The 24,069-nt window shown below is 36.2% G+C and overlaps 1 protein-coding gene, 1 long non-coding RNA gene and 1 other non-coding gene across 5 annotated transcripts in view; 2 read left to right on the forward strand and 1 right to left on the reverse strand.

The window, feature by feature from the left end:
- LOC123612622 (uncharacterized) overlaps window positions 1-24,069 on the forward strand; it is a 50,802-nt gene that overhangs the window by 18,889 nt on the left and 7,844 nt on the right. The window lies entirely within an intron of this gene.
- The window catches only part of PTPN22 (protein tyrosine phosphatase non-receptor type 22), a 45,310-nt gene that overhangs the window by 16,314 nt on the left and 4,927 nt on the right, over window positions 1-24,069 (reverse strand). Inside the window, exons 3-14 of one of the 2 annotated variants that reach the window (XM_045506212.2) lie at window positions 14,317-14,425; window positions 13,974-14,050; window positions 13,766-13,861; window positions 13,294-13,332; window positions 12,123-12,194; window positions 11,796-11,855; window positions 11,069-11,211; window positions 10,503-10,569; window positions 9,620-9,697; window positions 6,897-6,983; window positions 2,927-3,003; window positions 1,955-2,763 (exon numbers count right to left, since the gene is read on the reverse strand). In XM_045506212.2, coding sequence (XP_045362168.2) covers window positions 1,955-2,763; window positions 2,927-3,003; window positions 6,897-6,983; window positions 9,620-9,697; window positions 10,503-10,569; window positions 11,069-11,211; window positions 11,796-11,855; window positions 12,123-12,194; window positions 13,294-13,332; window positions 13,766-13,861; window positions 13,974-14,050; window positions 14,317-14,425 — 1,714 coding nt within the window. Of the gene's footprint in view, window positions 1-1,954; window positions 2,767-2,926; window positions 3,004-6,896; window positions 6,984-9,619; window positions 9,698-10,502; window positions 10,570-11,068; window positions 11,212-11,795; window positions 11,856-12,122; window positions 12,195-13,293; window positions 13,333-13,765; window positions 13,862-13,973; window positions 14,051-14,316; window positions 14,426-24,069 lie in introns of both variants that reach the window. The other variant, XM_010968461.3, reaches the window with a different exon arrangement.
- Window positions 16,835-16,907, forward strand: TRNAA-CGC (transfer RNA alanine (anticodon CGC)). Its single transcript has one exon. It is a non-coding gene; the product is annotated as a tRNA-Ala (tRNA).

A 24,069-nucleotide genomic window follows, 5' to 3' on the forward strand; every position in this document is an offset into this window, starting at 1 on the left:
AAATGGATCAATGGGACAATAGAGAATCCAGAAATAACCCCCAACTCTTATGGTCAATTAATCTTTGACAAAGGAGGCAAGAATATACAATGGAGAAAAGACAATCCCTTTAGCAAGTGGTGTTGGGAAAGCTGGACAGTCACGTGTAAATCAGTGAAGTTAGAACACTCTCTCATACCATACACAAAAATAAACTCAAAATGTCTTAAAGATTTAAACCTAAGACAGGACACCATAAATCTCCTAGAAGAGAACATAGTCAAAACATTCTCTGACATAAATCATAGCAATGTTTTCCGAGGTCAATCTACCAAGGCAATGGAAATAAAAGCAAAAATAAACAAATAGGGCCTAATTAAATGCATAAGCTTTTGCACAGCAAAGGAAACCGTAAACAAAATGAAAAGACAACCTATGGACTGGGAGAAAATATTTGTAAACAATGAGACAGATAAGGGCTTAACTTCCAAAATATATAAACAGCTCATACACCTTAATAACAAAAAAACTAAACAATCCAATCCAAAAATGGGCAGAAGACATAGACAGACATTTTTCCATGAAGACACAGATGGCCAATCAGCACATGAAAAGATACTCAATATTGCCAACTACCAGAGAAATGCAAATCAAAACTACAGTGAGGTATCTCCTTACACCAGTCAAAATGACCATCATTAAAAAATCCACAAATGATAAATGTTAGACATGGTATGGAGGAAAGGGAACCCTCCTACACTATTGGTGGGAGTGTAATTTGGTGCAGCCATTATGGAAAACAGTATGGAGATTCCTTAAAAAACTAAAAATAGACTTACCATATGATCCAGCAATCCCACTCTTGGGCATATATCCAGAGAAAATTATATTTGAAAAGACACATGCATGCCACAACAGCACTATTTATAATACCCAAGACATGGAAACAACCTAAATGTCCATTAACAGATGATTAGATAAAGAAGGTGTGGTACATATATACAATGGAATACTACTCAGCCATAAAAAGAGAATAAAATAATGCTACTTGCAACAACATGGATGGATCTAGAAATAGTCATTCTAAGTGAAGTAAGCCAGAAAGGGAAAGAATAATACCATATGATATCACTTATATGTGAAACCTTAAAAAAAAAGATACAAGTGAACTTATTTACAAAACAGAAGCATTCATAGACATAGAAAACAAACTTATGGTTACCAAGGGGTACAGGGGGTGGGAAGGGATAAATTGGGACTTCGAGTTTTGCAGATACTATTATATATAAAATAGATAAACAAGTTCATACTGTATAGCACAGGGAACTATATTCAATATCGTGTAGTAACTAATAATGAAAACGAATATGAAAATGAATATATGTATGTAAATGTATGACTGAAACCTTATGCTGTACATCAGAAATTGACACAACATTGTAAACTGACTATACTTCAATGAAAAAGAATGCAAAAAATTTTTTAAAAGAATGAAATAATGCCATTTGCAGCAACAAGGATGGACCTAGAGACTATCATACTAAGTGAAGTAAGCCAGAGAGAGAAAGAAAAATACCATATAATGTCACTTATATGTGGAATCTTAAAAAAAAATGACACAAATGAACATATTTACAAGACAAAAACAGAATCACAGACATAGAAAACAAACTTATGGTTACCAATGGGGAAAGGGAAGTGGAGGGATAAATTAGAAGTTTGGGATTAGCTGATACAAACTGCTATATATAAAATAGATTAAAAAAACAAGGTCCTACAGTATAGCACAGGGAACTATATTCAATATCTTGTAATAACCTATAATGGAAAAGAACATGTATGTACACATATGTATGACTAAATCACTATGCTGTACACCAGAAACTAACACAACATTGTAAGTCAACTATACTTTAATTAAAAATTTTTAATTTTTTAAAAATAAAATGTCACACAAACTTTTAAAATAACTTACCTACTGCTGTCTCTTGGTCCAGTGGAGGGGGAAAATTAGTCAGAGGATTCAGTGCTAAAGAACCATGTGAATTATGAGAAAAGAGGGTTATAGAGGAGTTTGGCAGTGAAGAACAAGGTAAAGCAGTTCCATCTTGCTCTTCAGATAAATCAAGAGACATCTTAGAAACAGCAGTACTTGGAGACAATGATGAAAAATAAGGATCTTCCACTAAAGACATGCAAGAACGTACTTTAAAAGCAATAGAGTCATGCTGTGTTGCATTAGAGGCATTATACATTTGATGCTTAGAGTCATCTGGCAGTGAATGATTTAGTTCCGCTGAAGAAATATGCATCACTTTTTGAGCCTGCTCAAGGCAAGAATTGTCTGGTTGAGATTCCAAATAAAATTTTTCCTTGCTGTCCAACTTTTTGGTGTCTCTCTGTTGCATCAGTTCAAAGGGAGTTGATTTGGTTCGCATTATTGGCTTCTTTAAATTAAAATATCTTCCTGCTGCATTTACAGGTTTAGAGTTAGGACGTGCTCCAAACAAAAGGGAGCTCAAGTCCAAACTTTGATGCTTCTGAAGAGGCTCCCCAACCACTGGAAATGGCTTTGTCTCCCATTTCATGGTTGTGTCAGCATTTTTGTTACAACCACAGTTTAGCTCCAAAAACTCTAAAGAACTGCTCTGTTTAGCAGGGTGTGTAACTAACCCTTCCTTTTTACTTATATCAGAAGATGTGAGGTCAAAGGAAGAATCTTCTGCACTTTTTGCCCTTATCCTTTCTTGGCTCTGTTGGTTCATCACTTCTGTTTCTTTTATGCTGCTGAAACAAAAAGAAAGTAATGATGGTATCATATCCCAAAGAGGCCCCTTCCCATATCCTCTTCTCAGCATCACAATGAGGTATAAGCATGAGATTCACCTCCCAGACACATATTAGACATTATATTAGACAACATTCAGACGTTTAAAATTATACTCACCTTTTTGCTAAATTAGGAGAATAAGAGCCTGCTTCTCGATTGGGATTTTGCTGAGAAACTGAATACTTTGTATGAATCTTCAAGAGAAGAGACTGATTTTTAGTGAAGCAATGGCAGTGAGAGATTTTAACAATCATAAGACTGAGAAGTTATTTTTCAGGAAATATAACAATTTAAAATAATTCATGAAACAGTCCGATGAGTTTCCAAAATATTAAACCCAGCAAGAACTTGTTCACATAGTGAGGTCAAAAGGATCAGAATAAAGGGTAAATAGTATTACAGAAATTAGGAAGGATTCGCTTATATCATCATCTTTTTATATGTGGGAGTTTTAAAATGTTCTTTATTCAAAATGCAACTTTATTCTCAAGAACATTCTACTTATAGAAATTTTATCATCTCAATCTTTATGTTGTAAATCCTCATACTTATCTCGTTCTACCTTTTCTTCCTCATTGTGCTCCAGCTATACTGGTTTTCTTGCCATTCTTTAAGCATACCAAACTCATTTCCAATCCAGGGTGTTTACTCTTACTATTCCCTCTTATTGAGACTCTTGCTCCAGATTTTGCATCGCTTGCCCCTTCTAAATGATTATTCTCTACTTAAATGTCACCAACATAAGGAAACCTTCCCTGACCACTCAACCAAAAATCACACTCCCACACACCTGTCCAGCCAATCTCAATCTTTATTGTCTTCATAGCAATGATCACATTATGAAATCTGTTACTGTGGCTCATGGAACCCAAGCTAACATCAACTGTAAAATATATCCTGCTTTCAGGGATGTTTAAATATTTTTTTCTAATTGCTTTTCCCCTACAGTTAAGATCATTTTTATTTGGCTGCTTTTTAGGATTTTTGTATTTAGTTTTCATAAGTTTAATTATGATGAGTCTTTCAGTACTTTTTTAAATCCACCTTTTTCTCCTCTCCTTCTTGGACTTCAATAACACAAATGCTAGGGGTTTTGTTATAATCCTTTAGTTTCCTGAGACTCTGTTTATTTTTGTTTTCAGTCTATTTTATTTCTGTTGTTCAGATTGGGCGATTTCTATTGTTCTGTCTTTCATTTCATTAATTCTTTCCTTGCACCCTGTATTCTGCTGTTGAGCCCATCTACTGAGCTATTTGGTTTCAGCCACTGTATTTCCCAACACTAAAAATTTCCTTTTGGTTCTTCTCCACATAGTGTTTGTTTGTCACATCTTTATATTTCTTTGCTAAGCCCTTCTATTTTTTTCATTTGTTTTAGGCATGTTTGTAATTGTCGTTGGAGCATTTTAATCATGGCTGCTTTAGAATCTTTGTCAGATAATTCTAACATCTCTATCATCTCAGTGTCATCATCTATTGATTGTCTTTTACTCATTTGGTTTGAGATCCTCCTGGTTCTTGCTGTGACAAGTGATTTTCATACAAAACCTAGATATTTTTGGATTGTCATAAGATCTGGATTTTGGATTGTTATCTGCATCTTAGTTAAACCTTCTCTTTTAGCTGGGGTGGGTTTTTTTAATCCATTCTGACAGGGGAAAAGGAGTGGAGAGGGTGCTGCCTCATTACTGCCTTGCTATTGTCAAGTGGATTCTACCTCCATCAGTTTTCTCACAACCTCTTGTTGACACGGGAATGGAGACATCATGGGAGAGGCTCTCCCTGTCAGCTCTACTGACACTGTGGTGGGGGTGGCCTTATTAATGCCGAATGATGGTGAAACTCCTAAATCTCCACTAGGCTTCTGCTGATACTACATCAGTGGGGAGGCATTGGGGTATCAGGTCACTGCCAGGTGGAAACTCAGGCTCCCCACATGATCTCCACTGACACTGCAGGGAAACCTCATTGCAGGCCAGTGGGGATGAAAATCCTAGCTCTGCTTGACGTGCTCTTTATTATAGTCTTGTGAGTGTGGAAATCTAGGCTCTCCACTTCTTTGCTGGCATCGGTGGGGTTGGTGGCCATCTTTTTTCTTTGGTGTTGGCTAAAGTAGAGTAATTATTATCTAAAAGTTTTCTCTGTGGGGCTGCCCTTTTCCTGTTCCTTTGACTCAAGAGAGAGGGCTTTTGTTGGGGCTTTTTTGTCTGCACTGTTGGCATTTCCAGGTTGTTGGTTTCTTCAGTACCAAGTCTGTGATATATGAGGCAAAATAAAACCCAAGGAACTCACCATCATATCTTTCCTCAGGTCTCAAGGTCCCTAGCTGGTCTGTCTTCTCTCCATCTTTCCAACTCTTCTTATATTTGTTTTATATATAATTTCTAGAGTTTCTAGTTGTACTTAATGGGAGCAATAGGGAAAAGTATATCTACTTGATCTTCTCAGAAACAGAAATCCTCCTTGGCTGGCTTTAACCAATTCCCTCTGTGAGAGATTGAACCATGTTCCCATGTTCCCATCTACAAGATTAAGGGCCCAACTGTCTGGATCCATGGCACTGCTACTAGGCTAAATTTGATTACTGACATTTCCTGTAACCTAAATAAAATATTAACCTACATACTACAGCAGCACATTAAAAGAATATTCTTTGTTCAAGAAGGTTTTATTCTAAGTACAAGGATGGTTTGGTATTAACAAATCCAAGGATATGACTGTATCAATATGTCAAAGGATGAAATCCAAGTGATCATAAATGCACAGATATGCAATTGACAGAATTCAACATTCCTTCTGAAAAAAATTCTTTTAAAAAATTATTTATTTATTTATTTATTTATTTATTTATCTATTTGGGTGGGGTAATTAGGTTTATTTATTCATTTTTTTTTAATGGAGGTTCTGGGGCTTGAAACCAGGATCTCATGCGTACTAAGCACACACTCTACTGCTGAGCTATACCTTCCCACGTAGAAAAAAACTCTTGATAAAATAGAAATCAAGGAATACTTTCTTTAAACAATTAAAAAAATAAGTATCTCCAATCAAATCAGTATCACACTTAGTAGTGAAACATGAGAAGCTTTTTCATTAAAATTAGGTCATCCATATCATCTCTGTTATTTAACGTTGTTCTGGGAGTACTAGCCAATGAAATAGGCATGAATAGGATATAAGTGATAATATCTGGCGACTATATTCTTGTTTCCAACTCCTTCCCCCCAATTTTTTCTTCAGAGTTGACATTAACTATAGGATTGCTCAACTCATTCCCTCGCCTCAAAAGTTTTTGGCTTTCTTTCACTCCCCATGCTTCATCATTCAATTGACAGGAGTTAGGATCAGGGTCAGGTCTTATATACTTTGTATTCCTAATGCTGTGAAAACAGGAGGTCCTCAATGAATATTTTCAGATTCATAATACAAAATGTGATATTAAAAATTAAATTAATTGTATATGTTACACACACGCTGGAAGGTAAATCAATAATTTTGCCTTCTTAAGGTTTGTTCAGAATCTAATACCTTGTGATTACACAGTATTTGGCTTACTGATTTTTGTGATGAGATCAAAATAACATATCTAGAATGCTCAATATTTTTAATTAAAAGTTGGCCAAATCATAATTGTTTTTATTGTTTTATACCTAATATTCTCAAAATTTGATGATACATATGAAATCAAAATAAAGCTAGAGTAACCTGAAAAATCACATCAGGACTCAATTATAATTTTATTCTCACTTCTAATGTGCCACAGAACTAAAACATGGGAACAGAACTTATGCCTATCCCTTCACTCCTGTTTTTTTCCAAGTTTATATGCAATAGATTAACCAAGAAATTAATTTTCTAAGTTAAAGTACTTCAGTTAAATTGTCCTTCTCCACAGGAGATTTATAGTGTAGTCCCATGCACACCTGACATTAAAATTTAGTCCTGATGAGAAATTATAAGTTGTCCTGCAACTAATTCAAGATCCCTTGACCAAAATAAAACATGAAAAAAAAACTTTAAAAAATAAAATAAATAATAAAGGAGCTTTAAAAAAACACTTTTACAAAATACCAAGTTTAAAATTTACCTCTATTCCAGAGTATTTATCCCTGATAACATCCATCTGTCTCTTAAACAGTTCTAATACAGCATTGTAGACCAGTTCATACTGTTCCTGAAGACCATCACAAGCCAGAATAAATGAAGACAAACAAAAACTTGGTGAACTAACCAGATTTCAGGAATATGAACACAAATCAAATCCTAGTATAGCTGATCTGAAAAGACTATCAACATTAGTTTAATTGCAGTGCCTTATGTGTGTGTACCCCATGTCAGATTTCAAAGCACTTTTAGGCTGCTAGAAACAGCTAAATATTTGATCTACCTCTAGCTAAATACAAGGAACTTGCAGCATGCTTTCTAGGTTCTAAGCCCACTTTCTTATTTATCTTTCCTTCCACTGTTATGCTTCCAATTCTGTTTTCCTTGCTCACACTTTAAAATTTTTATTTCACCCTGGATATAGTTTTTTTTGTAATTCATCTTTTAGATGTGGTTTAGATGTGGTAGAAAGATGCTAAATAGACAGCTTCAATATGCATTATTCAAGATGACTCCCACCGTTGATCTATAAAGCAGAGAGGCTGTTATCCCTGTTTGCAGACAATTTGTCCACGGTCATTCAGAAGCAATTTCCAGGGCTTGGGTTAGAGCCTGAATCTTTTGACTCTTAGTTTATGCACTTAGCTCAAGCTGCTGAAATTCTGTCAAAGAAAAGTAGTCCTCTGAATAGAGTTTGGAAATTTGTGGTTATAAAGGGATTCCACCATAGGGAAATGAGACCTCTACAATTACAAGGTTTATGGGTTTTTACTACTCCAGTTTGGACCCTATACCTGCGTAGGCACTTGATTTGGGATCTACTTTTCAGCTGAATGGGCCTATTCAGGGTTTTCCCCAACACTTTACATAATCTTATACAAATAAAGTATAACTTTTTCCAAAAATAATTGTCACAGGACACCAATGCAGTCTATATCACCCAACACAGCCATTGGTACACTCTTCAGTTATTTTAAGAAGAGAGAAAAATCAGACAGGAAGCTCTCATCTGGTTACAGTGCTATTTCCTGGTTAGTGTCAGAAAAGACAGCTACAGCTGGGAAGATACTTGTTTCCCCCATTGCTGATGATGCCAAAATGTGGAGGCTAACTTAAAATTGTTTCAGCTGTCTTCCAACTCTTAAAAAGTCAGCCTGAAATGGGCTTTTTCTGAAATAGAGTATGGCTTTATTCAACAATTCAGTATTACAATTAAATATTATAAAACTTGGTTGCATACTTCCTGGAATCTTTATACATATACATGGATGCTTTTAAGCCTTTGCTTTCACTTCACATAAACTTTCCCCCCTACAGGTTGAATATAGAAAACACCTACAGTCAACACATGAAAAAGAATTCTTTTTTTCCACTAACTATTAGTGGAAAACCTGTGTGGGCCAAACAGAAGGCTGATATTATAATAGCTCTTCATTTTTTCCCTTCAATTCACAATTTCTAGATGAAAATACCTGAACTGCCTTTGCCAGTTGTTTTACTGCTAACCCTATGTGCAAGTTCCTTTGTGAACGCTTTAAACACTTCAGGGTCTTGCTATTTAAGCAATAAAAAGTGGTTCTAACAAATTATGCAAAAGTGCCTGTTACCTAATAAATATCAATTAGTGTTTGATAAAAAGAATGAATGGATGAATGCTAAACTTCATCTTAAAGGTGGAGATCATTTAGAAATATAGGTAAAATTATTGGTGTTGAAATATGGGTGGAATTAATATTATAGAATGTGAGAGACTTGGACTGGGAATGTTTTACCTAGGAGGTAGAACATGAGCTGAATAGGAGGAACCAGGGGAAAAGAATTCCTAATGGAGTGAACAAGTGTGAGTGATGTGGGGTGTTTACTGTGATACATGTATAATCATATATGTAGTATCATTGTAATTATGGGGGGTTTTTTGGTAATTTTTTTTAACATGCATACAATAAGGACCAGAAGAAGCTACAGAAAAATAGTAACAACGGCTACCTCTAGGTGACAAGATTACAAATGATTCTCTTTTTTATTATTTCCTAAAGAAAGCACATAGATTGCATTCTCCAGATTCTGTTACCACCTTAGAAGTATAAATTATAAATCTCTGATTTTCTATGGTTTCAGAAATGAGTTACTACTACAAAATTTCAAGTTAACCTGACCCATCTATTTCTAAGTCAAACAGCTTGTTGAATTTTTTCAACAGCCTTTGTGAGAAATATTATACTGTTTTCTTAACACTGTTCTGAACAGACAGTAAAATATAAGGAATGAAAGGAATCTGGCTCAGGGCAAGGGATACAGGAAAAATACTGGGATATTCAGAGTTAGAGGAAATGGGAACGGACTAACGCACTTGATAGTAGATTGGTGTTAAAGTAAGCAGTCAGTTGTTTTTGGACGCCTCACTATTATTCAACGGAGAGATGGAGCCAGACTCAGACATGTTTTTTTTTTTTTTTTAAATAGTTCCCTGTGCTATACAGTAGGTCCTTGTGGTTTATCTGTTTTATATATAGTACTGTGTATCTATTCGTCTCAAACTCCTAATCTAGCCCTCTCCCTCTTCCCTCAGTAACCACAGTTTGTTTTCTATGTCTGTGAGTCTATTTCTGGTTTGTAAATAAAATCTGTATTTTATTCAGATTCTACATATAAACAAGATCATATGATATCTGTCAGAGATGTTATGTTATTTATCACAGTGCATACCTGAGTTTGAACCAATGAAGGCCTCTGTGTTCGCATTTCCTGAATCAAACTGTAAACACTGAAGTTCTCAGGAATTATCTACCAAATAAAAGGCAGAAATATATTACTCCTTTGTTCCTCTCTTTATTAATGAATGATTGCCACTTTCTCAGAAGTGTTACTTCCATGAAATCCGCTCTCCAAACATGGGATAAGAGCAGAAAGAGAATGTATTTTTAAAACAAATGAGGTTTCTCATCACTTGCATCATACTTTAGAGCCTAGGAAATATTGAAGAAACTCTTCAAAATGATTTCACATGGGATGCTCAAAGGTTGAAGTTAAAAATGTAATGAGGGAGGAATCTCAGTAGTGAGCAAGTATGAGAGTTTTAAGAAATAAAAGAAGTTTGCAGATGGGTCCAAAGCCCATATTTTAAACTTCTCATTTCCTGTTAGACTTTTTAAAAATTTATAGATTGGAACACAAAATTTGCAGTAACTTGAGTTCATCTGCTAAAGCAGTAGAGCTATGTAATTTATATAACTATGTAATTTAGGCCAGGGGTACTCAAAACCATAGCCCGCATCAGAAGCACTGGGAGAGCTTGCTGCCCCCCGCCCCTGCCCCTCCTCCAGGGTTTCTGCTTCAATTCATCCAAGGTGGGACCACGATTTTGCATTTCTAACAAGCTCTCAGGTGATACTGATGCTGCTTGTCTGAAGACCACATTTTGAGAATCACCAACTTAGGAACTGAATTCATTGTCTGACAAAGCAAATCTGCGAGTGAATATTCTAGAAAAGATGAATTGTGACGATAGGTGTTTTGAAGAACCAAACAATACCTAAGTCTGAAAGTAGCAACGTAAGAAAATGGCACGTGCCTGCGGAGAGAAACTCACCCCATCTTTCAGCAGCATCCACGTATAATCAATAGCGCAGATAACACCGGTCCTTCCACAACCAGCGCTGAAATGAAAGATCACAGAAGCATGTATAATTGCAGAGGGGATCATTGACAGTAGCTGAAAATTTCACCAGCAGAGTTGAGGAAGAAGAAACCTAGAGGCCACCAAACTTTCTAAACCCTACCTTTTCCCAGAACAGGCTTGTCAATTGCCACGTGCCACCCTGAACCTCAGGACACATCCCAGGCAACTTCTCACAGCAAGAGTCTCTAGAGCTGTGCTGTTCACAGGTCACTTATCCGAAAAATATTAATTGAATGCTTAGGTTGAATTCATGATAGTTTGTTTCTGCTATTGACCCTTCTCTTTCAATCATTCTCATGTTTAAGCTTCTTTCCTTTCTGATCAAGTGGAAAAGTGAGCCTAGAACTAGGAGCCCGTGTTCTATGTAGGCTTTAAATTCCAACAAAGTGAATCTTCCTTCAGTTAAAGTAAAAGTCCTGACCAGACTGTGGCATTTGGTTTATGCTGGGTAGAAGGTTCATTCAACAGCATCATACCTGCAGTGAATGCATACGGGAACACTGTTGTCCTCTTGGTAACAACGCACATCCCAGATGAGCTCAAGAATAGGGTCTATAGATGAAGGCACATCGTGGTCTGGCCAGTTCTTGTAATGGAACTGGTAGATAGTTCGAGTTTCCTATTTAAAAAAATAGCCAGAATAAAAGGAGAGTTCAAGGTTAGGACTCCATCTCATTCTACCACAAAATTACTCTGGCTTACTAAACAGCACCTACATCTTTTCCAGTTTATGGAGCTTCCTTCCCTATAGATCTCTGGTGACCACATACCCTCTAAAAACAGTTATAAGTAATTTCAGGTCACTTACTATTGGCCCGCCCCTATCTGCTCTATTCACAAGAGGAGGTAGACATGAAAATAGTCCAAACCAGAACTTCCCAACCGGTGTGATTCAAATGGGTCACAGGCACACTGATACACTAACTCCCTTTGCTTAAAACCCAGCAGCCTGAGCTCTCAAGTTGGTTCCCAGGCCCTATTCACCTTATAAATATTATCATTTTATATGTGTGCCATTTGTGTGGAATAGATTGGAGAGCACAGATTACATCAAAGGTCTCTTTTGGATATGAAGAGTTATCCAGAACTTCAAAGGCCCCACCATTTCCCCTTGTCTCATGCCCAGACTGAGTCACACATATATATTTACTTGCCTGATCTCTGTAAGCTCTGATCAGGCTTACCTCTAGTGTTCATACTTACACTATTGAACTTGGCTTTGAGAGTCCTGATTGTATAATCAGATTTTCTATTTTCAGCTTCCTAAGAAGTAAATTAAAATGTGAGTTATTTCAGGGGAGAGGGTATAGCTTAGTGGTAGAGTGTGTGCTCAGCATGCACAAGGTCCTGGGTTCAATCCCCAGTACCTCTATTTAAACCAACCAACAAACAAAACCTAATTACTTCTCCCCCATGAAAAAGAAAAGAAAACATTAGTTATTTCAAAGACTAGTATTCAAAAAACTATTTTCTATAAAGTAAACCCTGGAGCATTTGCTCAGCCACAGTGGAAACAGACATCATACTTACACAGGTTATGGAGAAAGGACCAACTTGCAGTTGCATCTCTCCTGGCTCAGCCCAGTAGCGCTCACATTTTTTCTGTTGCACAAAGTAGAATGTAGTGATTTCCCTCCATATATTCTAATCTTTTCTAGGTAACAAAACCCACTCCCTCATTCCGATGCAAATTCAGCTCTGCGTCCTCCACCTTCAGTTAGGAATTTCTAACCCCATTGGGCTTCAACTCAAGTCTGGTTTCTCCAAGGATGGGAAAATTAAAGGACATACAAATCAGACTTCCTAGAAGTCTGAAGAAGTGGAAATAGGGATCTAACATTTTCAGTATTTCAAAAGGATTAAAATAAAGCTGCCCAAGCTAACAGCAATACCAAGTTCCCTTGGTTTTACCTGCAACCGTACCAACTCAGAATGGTAACAGTGGGTTAGAAGGGTGTTGTTCAATAGAAATACAATATGTAATTTAACATTTTCTAATAGCCACATTCAAAAATGAAAAAAGGTGGAATTAATTTTAATAATATACCTTAGCCCAAAATATCAATATTTCAACATGTAATCTATATGAAATAGTTACTAGGTATCTGACAGTTTTAAACTAAGTCTTCAAAATCTAGTGTGTGTTTTACATTCACAGTATATTTCAATGAATATGCTAAATTTTAATTGGAAATATTTTATTTCCTTTTAGATTTCATAAAATTTATGATTGAGAAAGTGCGACATACCCAGGTTATTCCAAACGTAAAGTTTTCAGACAGCTGAACTGAATCAGTCTTTAAGTTTAAATTCACTAAAATAAGACAATTGCGTTCCTCCATCCCACCAGCCATATTCCAAGTGTTCAAGAGGCTAGTGGAGGCCATGTTGGGCAGCAGAGAAGGAGCTCTGACCGGCAGTTAAAAATGTCTGATTAATCAAAATAGGAAAATAAATTGCTACTTTAAAAAGTATACCTTTTGTTTTACTTTAAAACACAGAGCCTACTGGAAAAATGGACAACAAGGGTTCTCGGGGTGAGAAAAAAAAATCCTTGAGAGTCATTTGGCATTCCCAAACTGAAAACTAGGAAGACGAGCATAATTTTTACCAAGACACACTTAAGGAAAATTCTCGTTCCAGGTTCACCTCTTCTTTTTCTACGTTCCTTTACCTTTAGGTATATTGGAAAGCAACTCACCTTCCCCATTTCAAACTCCATGCAGGCCATAACAATGATCTAGGGGGATGAAATAAACAGAAACTTAAATCTGATAGAGTTAGAAAGAGCAGTTAATACATGGGTCCCAGAGTCAAAAAGAATGATTCATTCTTTTTCTGTTTTGTTTTATTTTGTAACCAAAAAAAAAAAAAAAAAAAAGTCCTGAAAAATTATAAAATGTTGCTCCTACCCTTCTTTCCTTCTGTCCGCACTTCCCTTTTCTCTATGCAAATCAGTAAATTCTTGTTAACAAATGAGCCTGTCAAGATGAGAACTTATATTTCCTTGATCAATAGAGACATGATTTTGACTAAAAAGTGCCTGAACACTAAAATTCTAGTGACTAACCCTCCCCCCAAAGAAGTATTGATTTTAATACACAGAAAACCTCAGTCATGGAGAGGTTTTTCACACATAGAGAATATAGTAACAGAAGCAACTCTGCACTTACCAGGACGCTGTATTCCCAAATCATCCTCCAGAAGTCCAGGAGAGTTGTAGGCAAAGGTCCCTGGGTGGCAATATAAGCCTTGGGACCATAAACTCCCTAAAGCGGAAAAGAAATTAGATGGGGTGTCTACAAACAATATCCTCTTCTTCTTGTCCAGTATTCTCCCCCACCTTTTGTTTAGGTGAGAAATACGGAATATTGAGTGTACCTTAATGAAGTTGGCATTAATGTAGCTGGAATCCTCATCTGAGGTTATCATGGACAGCTCTACTCGGCTATGATCATCTATAATACAAAAGAAGGATGGAACAATTAAGAGGGCTTGGTCAGAGGGCTTTCTGTAAGTCAGGAACTATCGCTGTGAACTGTGGATGCTCGTTAAGTGTCTGAAGAATGAATGAATGAATGAATGTTCTTTTACAGTCACATACAGTACAAACTCATTTGTCAAAGCCATGTTCCAGGATTAGGAAAACAACCAATGCGTAAAAAGAAGTAAGGTGATTGAACTTTGGAGAAAGTACAAATTTATATGGAGAAATGAAACTTACAGGGCAAGATATCCTTATATCTGTTTTTCTTGATATTCTGGGGCCTCTCAGCCACAGTTGTGGGATAGGTTTTATCTGCCTTGTACTTGGTGGATTGTCTTTTCAGTGCCTGTAATAAAATTACAATAATTAAATCTTCTTAGAGAAAAGGGGTAGGAAGCTATCTCTAGAGAGCTGTCCTTCTCCACTGCCCAGACATTCCACTTGAGCCATTTTAGCATCTGCTAAGGACTGTTTCCATTCAGGACAGAACCCCAGAGCATAAGGACAACAGAGTTCAGTGACATTTGGAGAAGTGAGAAGATCACACTTAATGCAGCTGAGCTACAAATAGCTAAAACTTAGGAGGTGAAACTGGTGAATATTTTAAAAAACAGTATCTTCTGAAAACACACTCTATGTTTCACTCAAATTTTCAAATATTAAAATTTTGATTTACTTTCTTTACAGCTACTATGGGCTATTTTAAGTAGAAATGGAGCTTAAGATGAATAAAATCTCTCTATTGCTAGCAAAATTTCAAAGTTTTCAGTCCCAAAAGCAGGCTTTAAAATATATATACTATTAAATAAATAAATATATATATATATATATTTGATATATATTCATATATATATATATATATATATGACCCAAACTTCAAGTCCACATCTCAACCAAACAATAATCTTTAAAGAGTATCATATTCTGTCAGTAGAATATGATCTGGGCCAGTCAGATGCTAACATAATATGGTTGAAAAAGACAGTGAAGTATCACCTTAAACTTATTCTCACTTGCCAGTATTATACTGTAGACGAAAATTTCAGGTCAAGGGAAATGATTTTTCCTCTTCGGTGCCTTCTTATGAATCAGCCATGTACCAAATTTTAACTCCCTTATTCAAAGAAAGCATATTTAGTACATTTAACCCTGTAAACTCTTACTCAATTTGAGAAAGTTAAGGGGAAAAAAATCTGTGATAGCTAATAAATATTTGCTGAATACCAATACGGAAAATAATTTTCATCATTTGCCCATATTTAATGGTGACTTGGGCACCTGAAGATCATTCATTACTTCCTAGGGGTCAGATCCCTCAGCATCTTCTCAGTCTTCATTCTTTTTAACTTAATTTACTTCTTGAAATTTCCTCCTTGAAATTTCCTCCTTCCTTTGCCCTTATTAGTCTACATTATTTTTGTTCTCTTTCTTCTCTGACTTCTCTTTCTCACTTCTCCCTCTTTCTTACTGCCTCTCTGTCTGCCTATATCTTCTAATTGTGAATTATCTGAAGTTCCAAAGTGAAGCCCTCAGCTCTTTGCTCTTCTCATGACGTACCTTTTCTCAGAGATATCATCTATTCTTACAGAAGGTACACCAATGTTTTTAAAATTTATTTAACTGATTCAAATTGAATTATAATTCCAACCCCTATTGGATAACTCTCAAATTTCTTTATTGAGATTAGATTACTAAGTTCCAGTCCTGCATTTCCAACCATGTCCTAGACATTTCCACTTGGGTATCTTACTGCCATCTCAAACTCACCACAAAACTAAAATCATTACTGTCCCCACTGTTAATGCCAATAGCACTATCTTTATTCTGGGCCACCATACTCTAGAAACTCAGTCACCTTGGGATCCCCCACACACACAATTCACACCTCTAACTCAGTCAGCAAGTTTAACTGATTCTTGTCATGCAATATCTTGCATCAACTTTCCTACGCCCATACAGATACCTTAATTCAGACCTTTCCCTTAAAGTTTGAACTGTTACAGTTGCTTCTTAACTCATCTACACATGTTTGTCTTTCCCCATTCAAATCCATCAGGCATAATTATACTAACTTTATCTTTTTAACGTATGCTTTTATCTTGCTTATGCTAAAAACTACTGCAGCAAACCCCTCTTGCTGCCAGAAAGAAGTCAAAACTCATTAGCCAGGTACTTTAGATTTTCCCCAATTGGACCCCAAAGTAATTTTCCTGTATTTCCCACTCTCCTACAATTATGATTTCTAAGTTCTTTCATGATTGTACAAACGGATCTCACTGACAATTATGTATAACATCACTTCTGTAAAACAATGGCTTTCCTTGGAGAAGAGTATAGCTCAGTGGCAGAGTGCATGCCTAGCATGCATGAGGTCCTTGGTTCAATCCCCAGCACTGCCATCAAAAAACAAACAGATAAGCAAACCCTAAAAAAAAAAACACAAAAAAACTTTATGGCTTTCCTTTTCTTTCTCATAAATGTGTATCTGATACTGCTTTTGTATTTCTCACCCATGATTATGGTCCATTTTGTGCCACAGGGTAAACTAATAGAGAGAAATAAGGAAACAGAAAAAGAACTTTTCTCATGTGACTGGCAACAAGAAGTAAAAAAGAAAGGCATTGTTAATTATTGTTCCTTAGTTGTTTATATTTCATATAGCATTTTCACATAATTAATTAGGATGTGCGTCTAGCTGTAGGAGTTTACTTAAGGACACTTATAACTAAGTCATAGAAAAATGGGTGAGGAGTGGGGAGGTAACAGCTCAGTAGTAGAGTGTGTGCTTCGCATGCACAAGGTCCTGGGTTCAATCCCCAGTTCCTCCATTACAATAAATAAATAAATCTAATTAGCTCCCCACAAAAAACAAGCAAACCAAAGAAAAAAATTTTTTAAAGAACAAAAAAAAGTGCAAAAAGCCAAAAAAAGCTAGCTCTTTACAAAAAAAAAAAAAAATGAGTGAGGAAGGGAGGGCCTAAAATAATGGTTTGATGACACAAAGAGATAGAGAGATAAAAGAGAGAGTTGAGAATAGAAATTTGTTCCAACAAATCATCCAAATCCATCATTATATTTCAAAATTAGCTCAGGATAACCTGATAACTGAATCTGCAAGGAGAGGGAAAAAGTTAGGGTCATGAGATGTTTGTTAGCTGGGAGTTCATAATACAAAGAATTATCAAATATCTAGAATCTAATTAAATTGATACATTCAAAATAATAAATAGATCATTTAATTATTATAACATCTAATGTATAGGAGTGTAAGCTTTTTCCAACTAAGGAAGACAAATGCAACAGACAGCCACTGCCTGCTTATTTGCTGGACCACAAATGCCAGCATGTATTGTTCCAATGGCCATTTTTTTGTTTCCAGAGTTAGATCAGACACAGGTGACCTATTAAAAAGCAAGTATATAGTCCGTTCTTAAGTCCTAGTTTCTTACCAGGGTTTCAATTCTTGTGGATTTTCAGAATTGGCTTTAGGAGAGATGCTGAACTGATAAAAATACAGCCTATTTTTACTTTACTAAGATTGATGCAAGTGGGCTAATTTGGGAATTTAAGGACTTGGCACAAATACATGAAAGACTATAAAATATTTCCACTCAAGTTATACCAATTTTTCAGCTATCTCGGCTTATAAGCACCTTCAGAATGATAATTCTCAAATTGCCATCGATTCCAGGGCTGCTGAAAAGATGCCAAGTCCCAGAGCAGTTTATTCTAAAAATCTCCAGAACTGAGCCTAGCACATACTTCTTGTTACACTGTTTTTTGTTTGTTTTGCTTTGCTTGCTTGTGGAATGCTTTCCGGGGAGAATGCTGTAGGCAAGGCCCTTTTTGTAAGATACACCTAAATTAATTTGGTAAAATCTCACAGATGAATGTAGTGTGGTTGTAACCTATGCTTGTTTAGCTGTCTTGATTGCCACCTTCAGCAATGGGACAGAATGGCTTTTTTCTTCCTACTCTGTTCCTTCTCGTGGAGTCATCTGGCTGGATGACAAATGAAGATACTCTTTCAGTAAAACATCACATAGGAAATGCCTATAGAACTGTTAATTTGGAAAGTGTGAAAGATTTTTTTTTTGAAAATTTTTTTTGGAGGGGAGGTAATTAGAGTTTTTTTAAATTTATTGTTATTATATTTTTATTTTTATTTTTATTTTTAATGGAGGTATTGGGGATTGAACCCAGGAGCACGTTAGACATGCATTCTACCACTAAGGTATACCATCTCCCCTACAAGATTTTTTTTTTTTTTCAGATAACTTACCTTGAGGTCAGACCTTCACCTACTGTGAAGGTCTCCTTTTTTCTTATTCCCCACCTCTCCTTGCTGGACCTCCAGGCTCCAACACCCCATCACAGAATGAAACAGAGCGGACTTATGACAGAAGAACTGATATATCTCACCAAAAAAAGAGGAACTCTGAGAGTAGGAAGGAAAAGGGTATAAAAGAAAAAGCAGGACCATGGGGGTAGGTTGGGGTTGGGGGAACAAAGATAGGTCAAAAGGAAAAGGTATTTCTCAGCCAACCACAAAGGGGATGTGAGTTCCTTAGAAGCGGCCGCAACAAGAGAAATTGGGGAATTAGGAAAAATCACTGACAGAATAAAGAAAAGGGACCAGAATCCCTCTTGAGCCCTGATAAGTTGGGATGGATGAGAAACCAGATTCTGTGTGCGCTGGCTAAGCTAACAGTAAGCTGATTTGGTTTGTGGACTATATTACATCTTTCCTTTCAAGACAAGAAAACAGAACTGAGTTCCTGGCCAGAAAAGTCTAGAAATCAGGACTGAATCTATTGAATGTTCTTCTCACCAACTACTAAATTAATTACCAGTAAATTAATTAAGGTCATTCCCAAAAGAGAGCAGAAAGGAAAAAGAAAGCACAAGACCACAATATCTTTGCCTTGGACGAGATGACTACATTATTATATAGGAAACATAATATAAGTTACATTATGGAGTGGGAAAAATCACACTTGGCCCTCCTGCCAAGTGGAAGAGGGGACTCAAAGTTGGAGTGTCTCCAGAGCTTCTCAAGGTAGTTCCTCAATGCTTACAGTTGCAGGTCAGTATTTTCTATTCCAAGCCTCCAACAGGATACAGAAAGCATGAATGCTAAGGAGTGGAATTAGGAACTCCGGCTTCTACATCCAGTAAACAAGGGTGCTACTAGTAGGAATGGGGGACAAGGCTGAACTGGCCCTGAGTGTGTACACAATTATCACCAAATAGACAGGTAAATTTATGGGGACTGTGGTACAATCCTATGGGCAACTGAGTATGTGGATAAGCATAGCTAAACCATGGTGAGTAAACCAAGAGGTTCAACTTTAGTTAAATACAATGTGACGATATGGCAATAAATGTACTAAAAAATGTATTTTAAATGTCCTGTGAATAACTGAAAATGAGGGACTGGATGGTCCCTAGTGAGAGGCCGGAGATGGAGCTGGGAGAAATTAACTTAAGAGGTAACACGATACGTTACTGTAGTAGAAGCAGCAAAGAGCTGCACCCTAACGTGCACAAAAGTCAGGAAATGCTGATAAGTATGTTCAAGTGATAGGCTGATTCACATTAAATGAGTTATTTCAACTCAACAGATGTTTGCACACTTGCTACACGGGGGGGTACTGTGTTCACTTCTGCTTGGGTAGTATTGTTACTGTAAATCAGTATGGAACTAGGGTGTGTCTAGACCTTCCCTACTAAAATGTATCCAGGTCTTCTCTAATCTGTCTATGGTAAGTCTCCAGAAGTTGCTAAAATACCAGTGGGACTTCTAGTGCATTATAAACCAATATTAGCACCTGGCCTTCAGAACTGGGTATATTCTTTCAATTAGGTTTCACTGAGTCCTTCATATTTAATAAATATAATATTTACTTTTTCTACAAAAATACCTCATCTACAGGAAACATAAAATTCTTTTTTATTGTTGCTTTTTTAAATTGTTTAAATGGGATCTCATAATACTAAAGGAAAAATTTAAATATAGATTCTTTAAATTAAAAAGTAATGCATATTAATGGGAGAAATTTTAGAATTCAGAAAACCAAAAAAAAGAGGATTAAAAATCACCTATAACCCCACTAATCAGAGTTAATCATTCTTAGTATTTTGTAATATTACACTCCAACATTTTATCTACATGTATGTAATGAAGATGTGACCACACTGTGGTTTTGTAACTTATTCTTTTTACTTATCAATTTGTATTCTTCTATGTTATTTTTAATGGTGGCAGAGTATCCTACTGTACAAGGTACAGCATAAGTTACTTAACCTGTGTCTTTAAATTACTGGAAATTTGAGTTGCTTCCAATCTTCCTAAACAATAATTCTAAACAATATTACAATAGGTGGCCAAAATCTATATAAATATCTTTCGTTTTTTCCTCCAGATGAATTCTTAGAGGTGGTCAAAGAATTTGCCCATTTTAAATGCCCATCCCCATTACCAAACATATGTCAGAACAGGTATACAAATTTTGCCTCCAGAAAGTTATAACAGCAATGTATGAGACAGCATATTTCTGAACTCTGACCAACGTTAGGATTACAATGTTTTAAGTACAGGTGCATTTGGCAGGCAAAGTAGTATTAGTGGTATTTTTGTTACTTAGACATCTATTTGCAGTTTCTTTACTCCAAAATGTTTCATTTGTTTGTTTGATGAGGGGGAGGTAATTAGGTTTATTTATTTATTTCTATTTGGAGGAGGTACTGGGGATTGAACCCAGGACCTTGTGCATGCTACGCAAGCACTCTACCGCTTAAGTATACCCTTCCCTTACAAAATGTTTTTTAGAAGGAAGAAAATATACTGTATTCCAAATACCCCACCTAAATGAAGCTGTGTTTACATTTCTGTATTCACATCCAGTCTTTGAACAAATACATATAGATATCCAATGAGCTCATGTATGCTTATTTATCACAATCCTTGTCATTTGCTAAGCTCTCACTTTTCATACACAGTTCATACTTTCACATACGCTTTCTAAATGAAGATGCTTCAACTGCCTCCAATGTAGAAAAGAAAAAAACATATCTAAAGAGTTTTAAACATAAAGACATTGACCAGCATATAACATATAACCAAGTCTTAACCCATATTTAATACGACGGCTGAAATGTACACATCATAAAACCACAATCAGTTACAGTAGTTGACCAAAGTGAATACCTATTCCTCTGTAAATTATAATAAATCTCATAAAAATGCACTAATGGAAGAGGATAATCCTCGTTAAGCCTAGAAGAAGGAAATTAAAGTTCTTAGTGTTGTCCAGAAAAGGGTGGTGGCCATCAGCCTGAAACTGGTCCACATGGGACGCTGTTAGCCATTCACGAAAAAGGGCTCTTTGGGAAGTAAATGAGGTTCTGTCTGTGAAGCACTCTAGCACAGTCTGGATCATGGGTCCATGGGTTAGATATTGTGGAGAGTAGATGGACAGAAAGTTCATAAGAGGAAATACAGACCGAAAACAGTCATGGTCATGGGGAGGGTATAGCTCAGTGGTTGAGTACATGCTTAGCAAGCACCAGGTCCTGGGTTCGATCCCTAATACCTCCATTAAAAGTAAATAAATAAATAAAAACCTAATTACCTCCCCCACAATAAAATTTAAAAAATGAAAATGTGAAATTATTTTTTAAATGCTCAAAAAATAATTGAAAAAAATTTTTAAAAAAGAAAATACTTACGGACATTTTTCAGGCTCAGGTATCAAATAAATAAAATCGATATAACAAAGTATTATTTTACACAAATTAAATTAGAAAACTAAAATAGGTTATTTTACTTGATGCAGTTTAAGTATAGAGGTTAAAAAGGCTTTGGATCAAGCATACCAGAGTTTCAAATCTTGGTTTTGCCATTTCACAGGTAAAACAAAGATAATATTTTCCTCTTGGGGTTGTTGTAGTGATTAAGATCGTATATGGTAAACCACTTAGCTTGCCTAGCATATGATAAGCAGTCAAAAAATTTATCTATTCCTATCTTTTTCAGATATTAAATTGAGACTAACAAGGTAGTAGAGCAGATGATAAATTCAAATACTGCAAATTGAAAAAAAAGTCTATTGGAAATACATTTAGCAATAATTAACCAATATGATGCTAACACTCTTTGATCCAGTAGTAACACTTTTGGGGATCTAGCCTCAGGATAGGGGAAAAAACACATGGACAAACATATTTATTGCAGTGTTATTAATAACCAGAAATAACCTAAATGTCCAACAACAGAGAAATAATTAAGTTATTTGGGTACCTACTACATACCAGGCATTTTATATATTTATTGTATTATCTTCCAGCAATTTTGCAAAGTAAATATTATTTGTTACCACTTTTTAGTTACTTTGTTCAAAGTCACATAGCTTATAATAGGCAGAATGTAAATTCAAACCCAGATTTCTATGACTTCAGAGTTGTTACAAGTACAGATGGTAAAGCAAGACTGCCTGAACTCAAAACTCATTTCCACCGCTTGTGACCCTGAGTAAGTCAATTAACCTCTCTGTGTCTCAGTTTCCTCATCCATAAAATGGAAATAATAACAGTATCTTCCTCAATAGACTAAATGAGCTGATACATAGAAGGGTTTAGAACAGTCTCTATAAGAGGTATTGAAGTATTAGCTATTATTGTGACTATCATACTTTCATTATACTATCCTGCATCAGAAGTCATTAATATACATTTTAATCAACATGATAGTTTTGTTGTAATGTTAAGTGAAAACTGTGAGAATGCAAAATTGTAGCTATGCTCATCTTTACAACAATAGAAAAGACATTCTATAAAAGGACAACTAGAATTTCTGCACCCCACAAAATTGTATTTGCTGTGATATTAGTACCGTTGTGAATTTATTTTCTTTCAACTTGTAATAACATTGTTTTATAAAAATAACAATAGGGCTTTTTCCCCTCAAGTACCTTTAAGAAATTTTCAATAGTGTGGTTGCATACTCTTATTTCTGTTGTATAGAAACTATGCTAACTAGGGACTTAACCCTCAGGCCAGGCCCTTTGAGGAACTCAGTGTTATCGGCTGAAGCAGGACACTATCGCATAAGGATTAATTTCACAGGCTCTGAAATGACAGATCCAGGCTGAATTTCATGTCTGTAGCTGAACAGCTGAATGAGCTTAGGCCAATTACTTAACTTCTTAGAGCCTCAGTTTCCTTTTCTGTAAGTCAGAAATCACAACTACTTCATAGGGCTTTTTTTTTTAATGAGTAATAAATAAGATAATGAATGTGATGCTTTCTTGACACCCCATCAGACTATCACAATTACAATTAAATATTTAATAGAATACTTAGTCGTTTAATGTCTGTCTCTCTAAGACGTCCTCTAACATCTTAGAAGATAAGTTCCACTAAAGCATGGAGCATTGCACCACAACACCAGCGTCTCGCACAGCGCTCTGCACATAGGAGGCACTCGATAAATATCTGAATGAATGCATGAAAACCTTATAGGGGTGGTCAGTGGCAGTTTCAACTACAGAAGGATTATTGAATTGAATCTTGGCTTGGGGAAAAGATAGAAGCAGCATGGTGTTGGCTTTAGCTGTCAGAGCAGGGCTATGTGCCTTGCCCAGAGATACATGGCCAAGGGGAACGTGGGGACCGAAACCTCAGCCATGGACCCAGCAGGGGGCAGGGGGCACAGAGTGTCTACCTGAAAGTAGAGACGACTTATGATAATTCCAGAAAGGCATCACCATTTAGGCCAGCAGTGGACTTGTGTCACAGAATCAGTCCTCAAACCTCAGAAACATCAAATCCTGGGAGAATATGTCAAAGGCTTAAGGTGGAATGTGGGACATGACCAGGTGGGAAGCCTTCCAATTTAATGGCAGTATTCACCTTGTCCAAGCAAGCAACCTGGCCCCATTCACCATTCTCCATCTCCCCCAAGGCTACTCTCTCTGGTATCTCTGCTAA

The sequence above is a fragment of the Camelus bactrianus genome, chromosome 9 (assembly GCF_048773025.1).
Source record: "Camelus bactrianus isolate YW-2024 breed Bactrian camel chromosome 9, ASM4877302v1, whole genome shotgun sequence".
NCBI classification, from domain to species: domain Eukaryota; kingdom Metazoa; phylum Chordata; class Mammalia; order Artiodactyla; family Camelidae; genus Camelus; species Camelus bactrianus.